The sequence below is a fragment of the Prionailurus bengalensis genome, chromosome B1 (genome assembly GCF_016509475.1).
Source record: "Prionailurus bengalensis isolate Pbe53 chromosome B1, Fcat_Pben_1.1_paternal_pri, whole genome shotgun sequence".
Classification (NCBI taxonomy): domain Eukaryota; kingdom Metazoa; phylum Chordata; class Mammalia; order Carnivora; family Felidae; genus Prionailurus; species Prionailurus bengalensis.
Window position 1 is genome coordinate 117,079,159 of NC_057344.1, and position 15,241 is coordinate 117,094,399.

The following is a 15,241-nucleotide window of genomic DNA, read 5'->3' on the forward strand; positions in this document are numbered from 1 at the left end:
TGAGTATAATATACTAAATGATTATCGAATATTATTACCAATAAGCATTGCCTGTAGAATAGTTATAGCCTTTCTATGATGATCAATTTTTATATCTGGTGATTAACCTATGCAATGTTTATTCCATACTTCTTCATTAAGTACATATAGGTTTCAGACACTGAGCTAGGTGCTAGTGAGTCTGAAGATGAAAATATGAAGTCCTAGTCTTTAGAGACATTGCTGACTAGTGAGCAGACAGAGTTATAAGCAATTACAATATAGCATTTTTTATAAGTATGTACCAGAAGAATATGCAGGTTATCTTGGAGACAGAGTACCTCACAGCCAGGAGAATCCAAAAAAGTTTTACTAGAGATATAATGTTTGTGTTGAATTTTAAAGAATGTATAGGTATCCTCCAAGTGGATCAGGTAGAGGGGCAGAGAAAACAACAAGTCATCAATATGCAAGCATAGGGTCCATGAGAGGAGAGGTGAAGGAGATGAACTTGAAGAGAGCTAAGTAATAAAAACATCTGTCAGAGAGCAAATGAGATTGTTTTCTCTATTTTTCTTTATGAAACCGTTTTGGAGGGTAGTAATGGCGCTCTGTAAGGTGACAAGTCGTAAATATAGCTCGCTATTTCAGACAGTGACTTAAGATGAAAAAGGAGTGGTCATATGAAGAATGACTGATATCCTACTTACAAATTCCTCCCAGATTACCTAGAAAAGAGAAAATGTGGTTTTCTCTGCTCTAGTCATCTAAGTCAGCGAAAGTCTTAGCTTTCTTCTGCAAGCAATCTGATTCTGGTCAATGCATACTGCAACTGTCCATATGCTCCCTGTACTTTCTCTGTTCATATGGTTAGTTTATTCATTAGCTAGACATTTTGTCAGTTGTTGGTGTCATCTGTCTTAGGTGATAGGACATATAAGAAACGTTCATATCTGTTTGTTTTATACAGCATTTACATCAGTGTCAAAATGCAGATAAGTGCTTCAAAATCATCATGATATTGACTAAACTTTCCCAAATCTGCCACGTTTTAGACAAAAAATCCTAATTTGCATGTTTTAATGTGCTTTCTTTTTAGTTTATGCCACAAATTTTCAATTGTTATCCCATAATGACAGTTTTAAGAATATGAGGCTCCTCAAAATCTGGGACTCTGTATTATTCTTTATTTCCTTGTGGAATTTTATTGTAAATGTATCCACAGCTTTCCTGGAAAAATACAGTATTGTGCTTAGCTATTAAAAGTCTAAAGGAGAAAATGTCCTTCAACGATGACTGTATAAACAAGTTAGTGAAATACTACTCAGCAATTAAAAAAAAAAATGAACTGGTAATGCAGGCAACAACATGGATGAATCTTAAGAACATCATGCTGAGTAAAAAAATATAGCACAAAATAATTCTGTGGTGTTCCATTTATTTGAAACTCTTGAAAAGGCAAAAATAATCTAGAGTGATAGAAAACAGACCAGTTGTTGCTTTGAGACAGGGGTAGGATATGGAGATCGTCTGGGAAGAGGAACAATAGAATCCTTTCAAGGTGATGGAAGTTCTCTGTTCTTGACTGTGGCAGTACTTGCAGTCGTATATACATTTGTCAAAACTCTTCTAACAGTGCATTTAAAATGAGTGTATTTTATTTTATATAATTTAAATAAAGATCACTTAAAAGTATGAAGGAGAATTGCTCAGTTATAATCATTTCATGATGGACAAAAACAAGTCACCTTTATGTCATGTGCATCTTTATAACCAGCTATACTAGTTTCCTATGGATGTTATAAGAAGTTATCACAAATTGAATGGCTTAAAACAACGGAAATTTATTCTCTCACAGTTCTGGAGCCCAGAAGTCAGAAATCAAGGTGCTAACAGGGCCAGCTCTCTTTAGGGCCTCCTGAGAAGAATCCTTCTTTGCCTTTTCCAACTTCTGGTGGCTCTCAGCTTTCCTTGTCTTCCTTGGCTTGTGACCACATCACTCCAGTCTCTGTCTCCATCTTCGTATCTCCTTCTCCTCTGTGTGTCTCTCTCTTATAAGAACACTTGACATTGGATTTTGTGCCCATCTGGATAATCCATGCTGATCATATGCAAAGACTCTTTTTCCAAATAAGGTAATATTCATAGATTCTGGGAATTAGGATGTGGACATTTTGGGGGAGGGAGTGGGGCCCCACTTAGACTATATCAACTAATATTATTACTCATTGAAACCAATACTATACTGTATGTTAACTAACTTAAATTTAAATGAATGAATGAATGTTAACAAACTTAAATTTGAATGAATGAATGAATGAATAAATAAATAAATAAATATTATTCATTATATAATACTTTATCATGACTTAGTAAAATACAATTGTCCATTACCTTTTTAACAGCATTCTGGTATCATTATGGGATACTATGGATATGTATATGTCTTTTCAACAGCTTGCTGTGTCTGATCTTCCTTATATCATAGTGTTAAGATCTGTGACTCTAGTTGAAGTTTGGGAGAAATAGAACTGACTCATTCAGGTGACCTGGCTTAGGAAAAAGGAACTATTAGGTAGGCAAAGCTCCCTAGAGTTCTATATTAGGTTTGGAGGCAAAGGCCCAACTATTAATGTTACCTTGACTTGTTATGTCTTCTTTATGAATGTAGCATAAGAACTTTGCAAGGTCGCTAGAAGTAGTTAAGAATAAAGGTGAATATTTTTGGGTTCTTTGATCAAAATATCATCACTGTATCACCACAGTTCTGATAAAAGGAATACAAACTATGAATAGGAAATTTTCATCAATTGAATCTCTTAAAATTTGCTTAAGATAAGCCAACACATCATTGAACTGAACATTTCAGTTTGACAAACTTTTGTTTGCACTATGCTATCTTGCAGGCACTGAACTAAACAAATGCATAAAATGCAGACCCTCTACAGTTTACTTGTTTGTTGTGATGGGCTGGGGGTAGGGTGGCAGATTGCCTAAAAAGAAAATGTTGGTCCACTTTAAAAAAAAATGTGAATTGGTCTCAAATCAAAATTCTGAACAGTAATAGAATTTTTTTTCATTTTTTTACACAGTAATATGTAAATAAATTTAAGTGTAATTGAACAAAAACAACTTTAAAATGAGCTAGGGTACAGATCCAAGTGACCATGAGCCACCATAGGTTCTGTCTTAGAGCAAAGTTACAACTTTATGTAGTCGCAAATGCTGCCAGGGCATGGGAAGTGAGATTTATTACCCAGTATGTTTGCACTGTCAATATCAGTAACTATGGTGAAAGAAATGTTTTTGGAGTGCCTATGCTAGGATAGTAGAGCTGCTTGGGAGAAGAAAACATTGATGTTGCAGAAATAACCAGCCAACCCCAGGATCCTCCAATCTTGCTTATCAAATGTTGACTTTTTTTTGTCACAGAGAAATTTGAAAAAACCATTTTGCTGATTTTATTGTGTCATGCAAATAGTTGGAGAGCCCAGTTTGCAGTTTTTGTTAATTTAGGTAATATGGATAGACAATAGATAGATAGATAGATAGATAGATAGATAGATAGATAGATAGATAAAATAGTATTAAAGAATTTATTATAGAGACCCTGATTTTTTTGAGAGGGACTTAGGCTTTTTGTTTGTTTTGTTCTGTTTTTACACTTGGCCCGCATTCTGTGCAGGACCAATAGCTCATTGATCTCCTTTCAGCCCTTGTTGGTGTTACATTTCCCACTTTATACATTTGCAGACTGAGGCAGGATGAAATTGGAACATTCTCCAAGCAAAGCAAATCAGTGACAGAGTCTCCTGGCTTTATATATGAACCTCAAACCACGAGATATGCTTTCCATATGTATTTTGATCTTATCAAATTAAGTTTCTGATGAGAAAAGAAAGTTATCTAGTATTCAAGTTGGAAAATTAATTTCCCAATTTTTGTATCCTATTGAGAACTAGTCACATTCCAGATTTATAGCTTTCAACTTTTTTTCTTCTTTGAGTGAGAACTAAATTGTAAAATATGCCCAACATTACAACTTAGGAACGGATGGGCTGATTTATTTCTAGACCTATTACAAAATAATCTTTAGGTAAGCAGTTAATCAATGCAGTGTTAGTTTCAAAACATCTGAATCTGAGGCAAATGAACTATTAAATTTAGCATGGATGGGTGACCTTTCAGGCTAAAATGTGTACCCATTGTGAAGTAAGTTATTTCCTTTCTGAATTCTAAAACTTTTTTTTTCTTTAGAAAAAATATGCTCTGTTAAATAGTGTGGCATTTTTAGCAAAATGTTAAAATTTAGTGACAAGTGGCAAATTGTAAAGGCCTCAAGGACATCAACTCCCCACTGAAAATGACCCTCTCCAAATTCTAGAATTATAAACCAGTGAACCATTGAAAAATTATATACTACTTGAGTTCTTTTTTCTTGAAGTTACAGAAAGAGACTTTAGGCTGAAGATAACAGGAGTATACAGTTGTATTATTTTCTGAACATTAGTCATTAGTATGATATCATTCCTCTTCATTTCTTAAATCACACAGTAGCTAACTAATTTTCATTTGTGTTTATTCTCCCTTAACATTTCACTTCAGGCTGATACCAAGTAAGAAATGTTTTAGACCAAAAGGAAAATTTCTGTGGGAGTGATCAGGTTTTATAAGGTGAAAGAACATCTTGAACTCATAGAATCCAGAAGTGTGTTTCCTCCCTTGGTTTGCTGACAGTATGGGTATTTTGGCTTGTGGAGTGGCCCTTAGAAATATCATGGATTATGGATCAGAGGAAATAGCATGTGTGGTTTTGGTTACCACCTATTATGAATGACTTCCAAATCTATCCCAGCAACCCTGACCTCTCACTTTCTTTCTTGGCCTCTATTTCTTGCAATCTGAATAACATCGCTTGTTGGAAACATTACAAATACCAAAAAGGAACTGATGGTTTGAAGCTGATAGGAATGTGTCCTTATTTTATTTTCTTTTTTAACACCTTTATTGAGGTATAATTGATACCCAAGAAGACTGAAATGTATATATTTGAGTTTGACTTTATGAATGCACTTGTGAAACCATCACTGCAATCAAGGTAATAGATATACTCATCACTGCTAAAAGTTTCCTTGTGTCCTTTTTATTTTTGTGTGTGATAAGAACACTTATAATGAGATCTACCCTACTAATAAATTTTTAAGTGGGCAATACAGTATTGTTAACTACAGGCATTATGTTGTATGGCAGATCTCTTTGGCATGGAACTTATCTTACACAACTGAAACTTTAAATCAATTGATTTTCCTCTCTCCCCAGTCCCTGGTAACCATTTTCTTCTCTTCCCCAGTCCCTTGTAACCATTGTTCCATTCTCTGCTTCTATAAATTTGACTATTTTTTATACTTTACATAAGTGGGATCAGGCAGTATTTGTCCTTCTGTGGCCAGCTTATTTCACTTAGCATAATGTCCTCCAGATTTATCCATATTGTTGCAAATGGCAGGGTTTTCTTTCTTTCAAAAAAAAAACCTCTTAAGTCAGCTTATGAGAAATCTACTTCTTATAAATGAGATTGACACTGTTGATCCATTGCGAGTGTAATATACTTTTTTGAGCTGTTATTTAATTAATGGTTAATTAATTAATTAAGAATTTAATCTTGTTATCTGCACCCTCTTGCACCATCATGGATGTCATTGAATATATTTATTGAACACCTACCTTACAGTTCCTGTGATAGATATAGGGATTGCAAGTTGAATAAGCTAGTACCTGCCTCAGGGTACAGTGAGAGAGACAAACCTATATAGAAATTATTACCATAGAATTAATAAGCTCTTCAACTATGTACTGTCAGAATACAGAGAAGTCCAATTCTCCCAGGGGTAGAGCCATCAGATGAGAAGCCATGAAGAATTCTATCCCCCACCCCCCAAACGAGTTGAAGTGACAGAATAGATCTAGAATAAAAGAAGGATGTCAAAACAGGGCTGGTTGAGATAACAGAGGAGGCTTAGAAAACAAGGGTCTCAAGGACTTAATGAGATTCAAGCGCAGGTCCTCAGAGAAGTATAGGAAATTGTGGCTGAAAATCAGAATGTTTTAAGTAAACAGAGGTTGAACAACGTCTCATTGTGACAAACAATCTGTATTTGGCAATATTGGCTGGAGTTAGATGAAAATCTGTGGCTATGTACATGTGAAGCAAGCCAATCCTTATAGATATTAAACCCATGATCTTGGCCTCAGTATGTTTTAATCTGGTAAGCTAAACAGCTATAAATAATTTAGGGATGATTGAATCAGAAACACAGTGTAAACTTCCTTTGAAATACATCTGGAAAGGGATAAACAAGTATAGTTAGTATTGTACTAACCTAGTAGTTTTGGAATTCATTAAGCCATGTTCGCAATTCAGACACAACCAAGTTGACTCATGCCTAGAAGTTATTGTCAGTTGTTATTGCTTGTGATGGTGATGGTTGTAGTGACTATTTTTTCTTTTTAAATTTTAATCTTACTTTCTCAAGATTTATTTTTGTAGACCTACTTTGGTCTCACCAATGTAATAAATAGATGTTCATGTTTTCTTTCTTATAAGACAGAAGAAAAGGATGACTCTCATCTGCTAACTTAATTGAATTATAGTTGTAATGAAATGCTGTGAATTCAATTGTATTAAAATTATTAGTTTATAAATCTGTCTTTACAACTATACTGCAGGTTTCTTGATTGTAGAGATCAGTTCTTTCTCTTGAGATCCATGGAACCTAAAAACACAGTGGTGTAAAAAAAACACAGTACCAAGCAGCTAATGGCCACTTAATTGATGTGTTTAAATATAAATGAAAGTATTTTAAAATGTCACTTTGCTTTATTAAAAACTATTAATCATTGGGACGCCTGGGTGGCGCAGTCGGTTAAGCGTCCGACTTCAGCCAGGTCACGATCTCGCGGTCCGTGAGTTCGAGCCCCGCGTCAGGCTCTGGGCTGATGGCTCGGAGCCTGGAGCCTGCTTCCGATTCTGTGTCTCCCTCTCTCTCTGCCCCTCCCCCGTTCATGCTCTGTCTCTCTCTGTCCCAAAAATAAATAAATGTTGAAAAAAAAAAATTAAAAAAAAAAAAACTATTAATCATTATTTTGAAAGCTACCTTTTTGGCCATATCTATGTTTTTATAATCACCAAAGATTCTTATGCTCATTAAACTTCTCAGGGTGTCAAGGATAATGGTAACAAAGTAAATGCTACTCTTCTAATCTCTGGAATTAGCAGTAGTAACTGAAAATTTCAAAAGGAAGAGGATCTTTTATAATTTGAAGTTTGATTTACATTTTCTAGATTAGTGATGGATTTCTTTATTAACAAGATTCTGACTTGGGAACTGTGAAGGATGAAGTCCTTTTATCCCCTGCCAACATCTGTGTGTGGTGTGTGTGTGTGTGTGTGTGGTGTGTGTGTGTGTGTGTGTGTGTGTGTGTGTGTGTGACAGAGAGACAGAGAGACAGAGACAGAGAATCCCACTCTCTTAATCTTAACTCCTCCTGGAGCCCATTTTCAATTAACTGTGACATGCTATTACTATACATATGACTTTTTATTTTGCTGTTGCATTATAATTGCATTAGCTACTTCAAAATAATTATTTTAAAAGACTTCATCATCTAAATTATTGGCAGTATTAGAGAATAGAGCTTTAAAAACAAGTAAATATACAGAATTTCATAAATACTGATTCTATCGTCTCATTATAGAAAATAACACTATCTTTTTCTTCTCCTTTATACTTGTATTTTAAAGTAAATTTAAAAATTAAATCCTACAATAGGGCAGAAAACCAAATCTGATTTACTCTGATTTAGAAGAGTACTGAGTCCATTAGCTATAATACTCTCAAGTAATAGCTAAGGAAAGGTATGTCATGAGCTTCAGTTTTATATGTTTGAATATTTAAAAATTATTTCAGCATATATACTCATCAACTCTTATAATAGCATGAATGTGCTTTTTGACATGGAAGTATTTTCCAATTATATTTTATAATCAGCAAAAACAAGTTGTCAAAATAGAACATGTAGTCTTCTCTGTTCAGCTGTTTGAGAACTGGTTTAATGGAAAAATCACTTTAAAGGTTTGGTTTTAATTTCTTAAGGAAGGCATCTATATTGAAGTAGTGTGCAACTGAGGTCCTCTAGTGTCACAGCTGAATATGGCATCAGCTTTTAAGATTTTGTGAATTATGTGTGTGCATGTTGGAGAAAAGGAGAACGAGGACAAGACAGATTACTATGGTAAACATGACTTATAGAGTCAAATGAGTTTAGAAAATTAAGTTCTTAGCTTTTATTTGTTAGTCAATGTCAAGGAAAATTTTCTTTGTTTTTAAAATGAGACAGGTCTGCATTCTTTCACATGCACATATTTACCAGTATCACTATAGTTGTTTTAAAGTTCAAAATCTTTTCCTTTACAAAGTTGGTTTCTTTTTTGAGGCTGTTTAGGAAAACTCTTGTTACTTTCAAATTGTTTTTGTTTCACACATTTCCTATTTGCTTGAGTAGCTGTTGTGGCACTTTAATATGGGGGAAACTGCTTGATAAAGAGAAATCGTTTAAATAAGTGTTCTTTTTTTTGAGAGAGAGAGCACAGGAGCAAGCAGGGGAAGGGCAGAAGAAGAGGGAGAGAGAAAATCTTAAGCAGGCTCCACACTCAGCTCAGAGTTAGGGCTGGGGTTTGACCTTGAGGTCATGACCTAAGCCAAAATCAAGAGTCAGATGCTTAACCTACTGAGTCTCAAATAAGCATTCCTTATAAATAGCAACTTTTATTATTTCTTTTTTTACATACTTTATGAAGAATGTCAGTTTATTGCTTTGTTTTAAAGTATGGCTGGCAACTAAGGATTACCAGACATTTGAGGAAAAAATAGTCTGAGAGAAAGAAAGCCAAGGGAAGTGGGGGGAAAAAAAAGCAAAAAAAAAAAAAAAACCAGAAACACCCCAGAGAAAATAAAGGTAACACCCTTCTTTTCCCCTTAATTATTAACAGAATTGTAATAACTATCTTCAGAGAGATTCAAAAGAATAATGTATCCATAATCAAAAGAAAAGGATCTATTAAAGAACAACTAGAGAACAGAGCAAAGACCTTGGAAATTAAATAGTAGAAGAGATAGGACTAAAGGCCAGACTCATAGTAAATAAAACAGAAAGTTGATCTCAAGAATGGATGTAATTTTCACCTGCCCTCTAAGAGTTCTAACTAAAAGATATAGTAGAGGGAGAAAACAAAGACATAACAAATAAACTTTTCCTTCTTAATTCTCCTGCTAATGCAACATTTGAGTCTTCAGGTTAAAAGCCACACCTATTGCTTACTAACATAAATGCACAAATGCCCATACTCTAGATATACTGGACTAAAATTGTAAAAGTCTAAGGATAAAGTGAAAAAGAATCCCAAGCTTCCGGAGGGGAATAACAAGGTGTCTACAATGAAATTAGATTGATATTGGACTTCTTACTATTAATAAAGGACAATAGAGAAATCTTTTGCCAAGTTTAAAGGCAAGAATAAGACATTTTAAGACCATGCTTTAAAATTTCCTACTCATACCACCCTTATGAAAAATTTTCTCATGGATGTATTCTAACTAAATAAAAATGTAAATACAAAATGAGTAAGAAGTATAAAAATGATGATAGCTGATGATAACCTTCATAATAGAGGTATAATTATGAAATTATAGTATCCATCAAATCCTGATGACTGATACATTTTCTCTTGAGAGCTAGGGGTTAAGTGGCTTAGGAGTATATTGTTTTCTTAGTTCTACAATGAATATTTACTAATCATAGTATAGCAATGTGACAACCACTTCCCATCTGTCTCAGAGTGAAAGCCAAAGGCTTTACAATGGCCTAAATAGCCTTACATGATCTGGCTCCTTGTTATGTCTCTGCCCTCATCTCCTAACACCTTGCCCTTTGCTAACTCTACCGCATGCACAGTGGCTTTGTTGCACTTTTTGAAGTGCGATGCAATCTTCCAGTTCAGGACTTGCTTATTGTGTCCTCTGCCTGAATCAAGTACTTCCCAGAGAGCTACATGTCTTTTTCGCTTCCTTTAGATTTCTGCACAAATGTCATCTTAGTGATGCCTTCCTTGATCTTCCTTTTCTACATGTAATAGCAACCTGCTATCCCACATTCTCTCTTCCTTTTCCTCCTTAGCATGTAATTACTATGTATCATATATTTACTTGTTTATTTGTTTAGCCTCCAAGAAAGGAATGTAGATTTCTTTTGTTTCATCTATAAAATTTGATAATTTAAAAATAATGTAACTAATAAAAATCAGGAGTTGGGAAAGGAAAATGGGAATGTTGTAAAAGTATATTAATTATATCATCTTGCATAGCAAAGACTTAATAATGTTAACTAAAATCTAACCAGCAGAATTGAAAACAGAAATTGCTAAGGGTGGATACCTCTGGAAAGTCAGACTAGGATGAGAGGAAAGGGATTTTAGCTTTTCATGTCTTGCTCTTTCTTACGGATTTAATTTGGAGGAGGGAGTCATATTACAAATATTTTTTTGAAAATTTTCTTCAGCTTACTTTTTTAACATCAGGTTTATTGAGCTGTAATTTACATATTTTAAAATATAACTTTTTTAGTGGACAGGTCAGTCAATTTGACAAACTCAGTAGTGTAATCATCATCAAAATCAAGAACATAACAGTTCTGTCAGGTAAATTTTCCACATATTCTCTTGCAGTCAACCCGTCCCTCCAAGCAAGCCCATGATAATCAGTGATCTGTTATTCCATCCTTTTACTTTAATGTATGCCTTTTATTTAATGTGGGTTCCTTATAGCCTGAATATAATTGAGGCTTAATTCCTATGTAATCTGACAATTTTTATCTTTCAGTTTAGATGTTTGCATTTACATTGAATATAATATTTGATACATCCTAATTAAAGTCTGTTATTTTCTAATTGTTCCATTTGTTCTTTGTTCTTTTTTTCCTTTTATTCTACCAGCTTTGAGGTTGACTATTTTTTTTATTTATCTTTACTGTTGGCTTATTTATACCTTTTAAAAAATTAGTTTTAGTGATTACCTGTAGATATTAATTTAATTTTTAAAAGTCTAATTTAAAATGTCAGGGGCACCTGACTGGCTCAGTTGGTAGAGCATGTGACTTATCTTGGAGTTGGGAGTTTGAGCCCATGTTGAATGTAGAGATTACTTACAAAAAAACAAAAATCTTAAAAAAAAAGCATAATATAAACCAATTAAGATAGATAGATAGATAGATAGATAGATAGATAGATAGATAAAATGTCAAAAAATTAGTAGAAAAGAAATCTATACAAAAATGTTAATATTGATAGTTTGGGGGATTGGGTTTGAATTAGTCTTTCCCACTTTCCTTATATCATCCCTAACTTCCCATGTTAATGGTTCTTGATTAAAAAAAAAATGGAAAGAGATGGAAAAAGAGAGAAACTGGGCATTCCACTGGAAGATGGCTTAGGAAGAATTAAAGAGAAATGTTTGATAAATTGTCAGTTGCTAGGGGTTGTTTTGTGGATATGGAAAGTAACCTCGTGTCCATCTACCATAAAATATATTTTAGCTATTTTTCAGGAACTTAGGTATTTTGTCTTGAGCAGGAAAGGTGGTTTTCATTGACTTAGTTCTGCCTTATATTTGAAACTTCCCAGATAATTTGGCAAAGACAAACCTGTAGAAGGTTAATTGTGCATCACCAAAATTCAACTCCCTCCCTGCTGTTAGAGTAGGCTTAGAAAACTGTAGGATCTTAGCCAGATCAATTCTGTTGTAATCATAAAATCCAAAATATGTATGTAGTGGATATTTTATAAAATTTATAGATCGTATTTTCTCTGAATAGAGGAGGAATAATAAAAATACAGCTCTTTCATTTTTATAATGTCATTTCATTCTTTAAAACAGGTTCTGTATCTGCTTTGTAATTGTATCTATTGATCTGTGACTTTTTTTTTTCTTTGTAGCTACTCAAAGGTTTTGTGCATAGCATTTGAGGTACTTCAGGGTTTGCAGTATATGAACAAACATGGTATAGTACACCGGGCACTTTCTCCTCATAATATTCTTTTGGACCGAAAGGTAATTGTCAAATAATAAATTAAGTAACAAATATTTTATTTGTTATTTGTGGTTGGAAGCTACTGAAATTAGACCCACTCTATCAGAGGGTCTTTAGAATACAAATATGTTTTAATAATACTCATAATGAAATGGCTGTATGAAAGTGATATACTTGTGGCAGTTAGGAAAAAAAAACAACTACCTTTATGGGGCACCTGGGTGGCTCTGTCAATTAAGTGTCCAACTTCAGCTCAGGTCATGATCCTGGAGTTCGTGAGTTCTAGCCCCACATCGAGTTCTCCACTGTCAGCACAGAGCCTACTTCAGATCCTCTGTCGCCCCCTCTCTGCCCTTCCTGTCCCCCCTCTCAAAAATAAATAAACAATAAAAAAAACTGTCTTTAAATTTTTTACGTCTATGTGTTTTTTTCACATGCATTATTCCTTTTTCCTCAAGATTCATTTTCTAACTTCATGTTTTGTTTTTCCTTTCATTCACTTTCTGAAAAGTATGCATTATAGCTTCCCAGTCCACTCCTCTGAATTTGCTTTCATTTTTAAAAAAATGTTTATTTATTTTGAGAGAGAGAGACAGAGACAGAGAGAGCGAGAGCACACACATGCATACATGGGAGGAGCAGAGAGAGAGGGATAGAGAGAATCCCAGGCAGGCTCCCTTCTTTCAGCACAGAGCTGGATGACATGGGCTCAATCTCATGGATCATGAGATCATGTCCTGCTCTGGAATCAAAAGTTGGTCACTTAACCGACTAAGCCATCCAGGCACCCCTGAATTTGCTTTCATTTAAAGAAAGTTCTATTGACACAGAGTATTTTTCTGATAGTACAACTGTTTTGCATTTTCTCCTGTTTATTATTCTTCCTCCCTACTTTTTCTTCTTTTTTTTATTCCCCATTATCTTCTTTATTTACCAACTGTTCATACCTAGTTTCCTTTTTTATTGGAGTACCACTTCTTTACTTGGAAATCTTATGGGTGATTAATAAGAAGCAAGTCAACCTCTGTAAGAGAATTATGGGTAGGAAAATGGTATATTTTCAGGAATAATCATACTTTCATTTTTTCATAAGCATTTAAAATAGCTTTGAAAGAAGTTTGTCTTGGGAATTATTTTTTATATTAGAAGGATTATTATTTTCCTCTGATTCTTTTTTAGACTTTTAATACAATTATGCTATGGTATTAAAAATCATAAAAGCTAAAATGGTACTCATTCATTTCATATTTATGGCAGTGGAGTATATAACCAATCTGAGTTGTTTTGAGATATAAATGTTTTGTAATGCTGAGAAGTAAAGTTCTTGAGAAAAAGAAAAAAAATTTTAAATCAACTTAATGTGTTTTAAAGTCTTAAATATCTAAAAGGAGGAAGAGACTTACAAAATTTATATTTGTCTTTTATTAAGAATCTCTTGTGATAATTACGGCTTTTTCAAACAATATAAATGATTGTTGGAAATCTAGCAGATTCACTAATATCTTCATGATTTGGTAACTAATATTTTCAAGTTAAGAATTCCCATGTCAGGGTTAAATTTATGACATTATGAATGGACTTGGAACTCCTTGAAAAAAAAAATTTATCTTGTGAAAATTACCAAAAATGTTCCAAGCAGGGATTCAAGACAAATGAGAACATTTCTGCTTTTTTTGTTTTGTCAACATATCTGGAAAATTTTTATATTTTTATAAAAATATAAATTTAATTTTTTAAGTGTTGTTTTGAGATCTATATACAAGTAATCTATATGTGTATATCTATACATACATGTATGCATATACATATACATATATTTGTAATGAGAATAAAGCAGGCTTCACACATTGGCAAATAGTTTTTATTATAGTTATGATAAAATACAATTTTTTTCTTAATGTACCTCACTAATGGTGATTTCCTTACTTATGATACATAATGATATTTTTTCCTACTAATAATATTAAAATATTTAATAATGTTTTATTATTATTATTGTAGGGACATGTTAAATTGGCTAAATTTGGACTTTATCACATGACAGCTCATGGTGACGATGTTGATTTCCCAATTGGGTGAGGATATGTTTTCTTTTCTTCTGAGTTGTGTCTTAAACTTTGTAATATTTGATGAAATGTGTATTCTGTTAATGGTGATACTGCTTTCTAATAAAAACTAGCTTTTCTTTATTAACATGTTTTTTATCTTCCATATACTTTTAAAAGAGTAGACAATGAGTTTTTCCCAGTACCCAAAATATATCTGATGTTGATATTTCATTGAATTGTCAGAGGCTAATAGACCATTGACCTTCTTTACCTTTTATAATGCTTGATAATTAATTTTATTTCATCCAGAGTTAGGTAAAATTAAGGCAAGAAGGTTGGCCAGATTCTCACTTAATGTGTGTTCCTTAAAAGACTGAGAAAAATTGTTCTCATATTATTTTCTATTGTTTCTAAGTTTAATTCCTTGTTCTCTAAGATATAATTGCATGTTAAGACTCAAACTGAGTCATTGTAGGTATCAGAGGTAATAGGGTAGAAAGTCTGTGTTTAAGATTGGAGAGGTTTATTTGATCACTTCTGATAGAATTTTAATTTATGTTGGCCTCCAAGAAAGGAAAGTTTATTTTATCCTGTTCTCAACTAAATGCTTGTGATACAGATTTTGTGTTGTATTTATTGTGTGGTTGCTTTTTAGACATTTTAATAATATAATTCTTTTATTTTTTGAGTGTTTAGTTTTCACATTATTTTCAATACATAGAAGTTTCAAAATAGTACAAAGAATCACTCTATTGCCTTCACTTAGATTCCCCAAAGATTAACATTTCACTACTCTTGTTTTCTCTCTTTCTTTTTTCTTACTCGTATATGTGTATGTTCATATAAGTACTTTTTGTATCATTTAAGAGCAATTAATGCATATGATGGCCTTTTACCCCTAAATACTTCAGTTTGTATTTCTTAAAAAAGGAATTTTCTTACATAACCACAAAACAAGTATCAAAACAAGGAAATTAAAATTAACATAATAGTGTTATCTAATCTAGATATTTTAACCATAATGTTCAGTTGCTTTGTGATTTTTTTAATAGTGCCCATTTGCATTTTGCTCT

The 15,241-nt window shown here is 33.2% G+C and overlaps 1 protein-coding gene across 3 annotated transcripts in view; it reads left to right on the plus strand.

Annotated features, from left to right (window-relative positions):
* The window catches only part of TBCK (TBC1 domain containing kinase), a 220,901-nt gene that overhangs the window by 48,707 nt on the left and 156,953 nt on the right, over positions 1-15,241 (plus strand). For all 3 annotated transcript variants that reach the window (XM_043571089.1, XM_043571097.1, XM_043571106.1), the window contains 2 exons: positions 12,026-12,140; positions 14,122-14,195. In XM_043571089.1, coding sequence (XP_043427024.1) covers positions 12,026-12,140; positions 14,122-14,195 — 189 coding nt within the window. The remainder of the gene's footprint in view (positions 1-12,025; positions 12,141-14,121; positions 14,196-15,241) is intronic.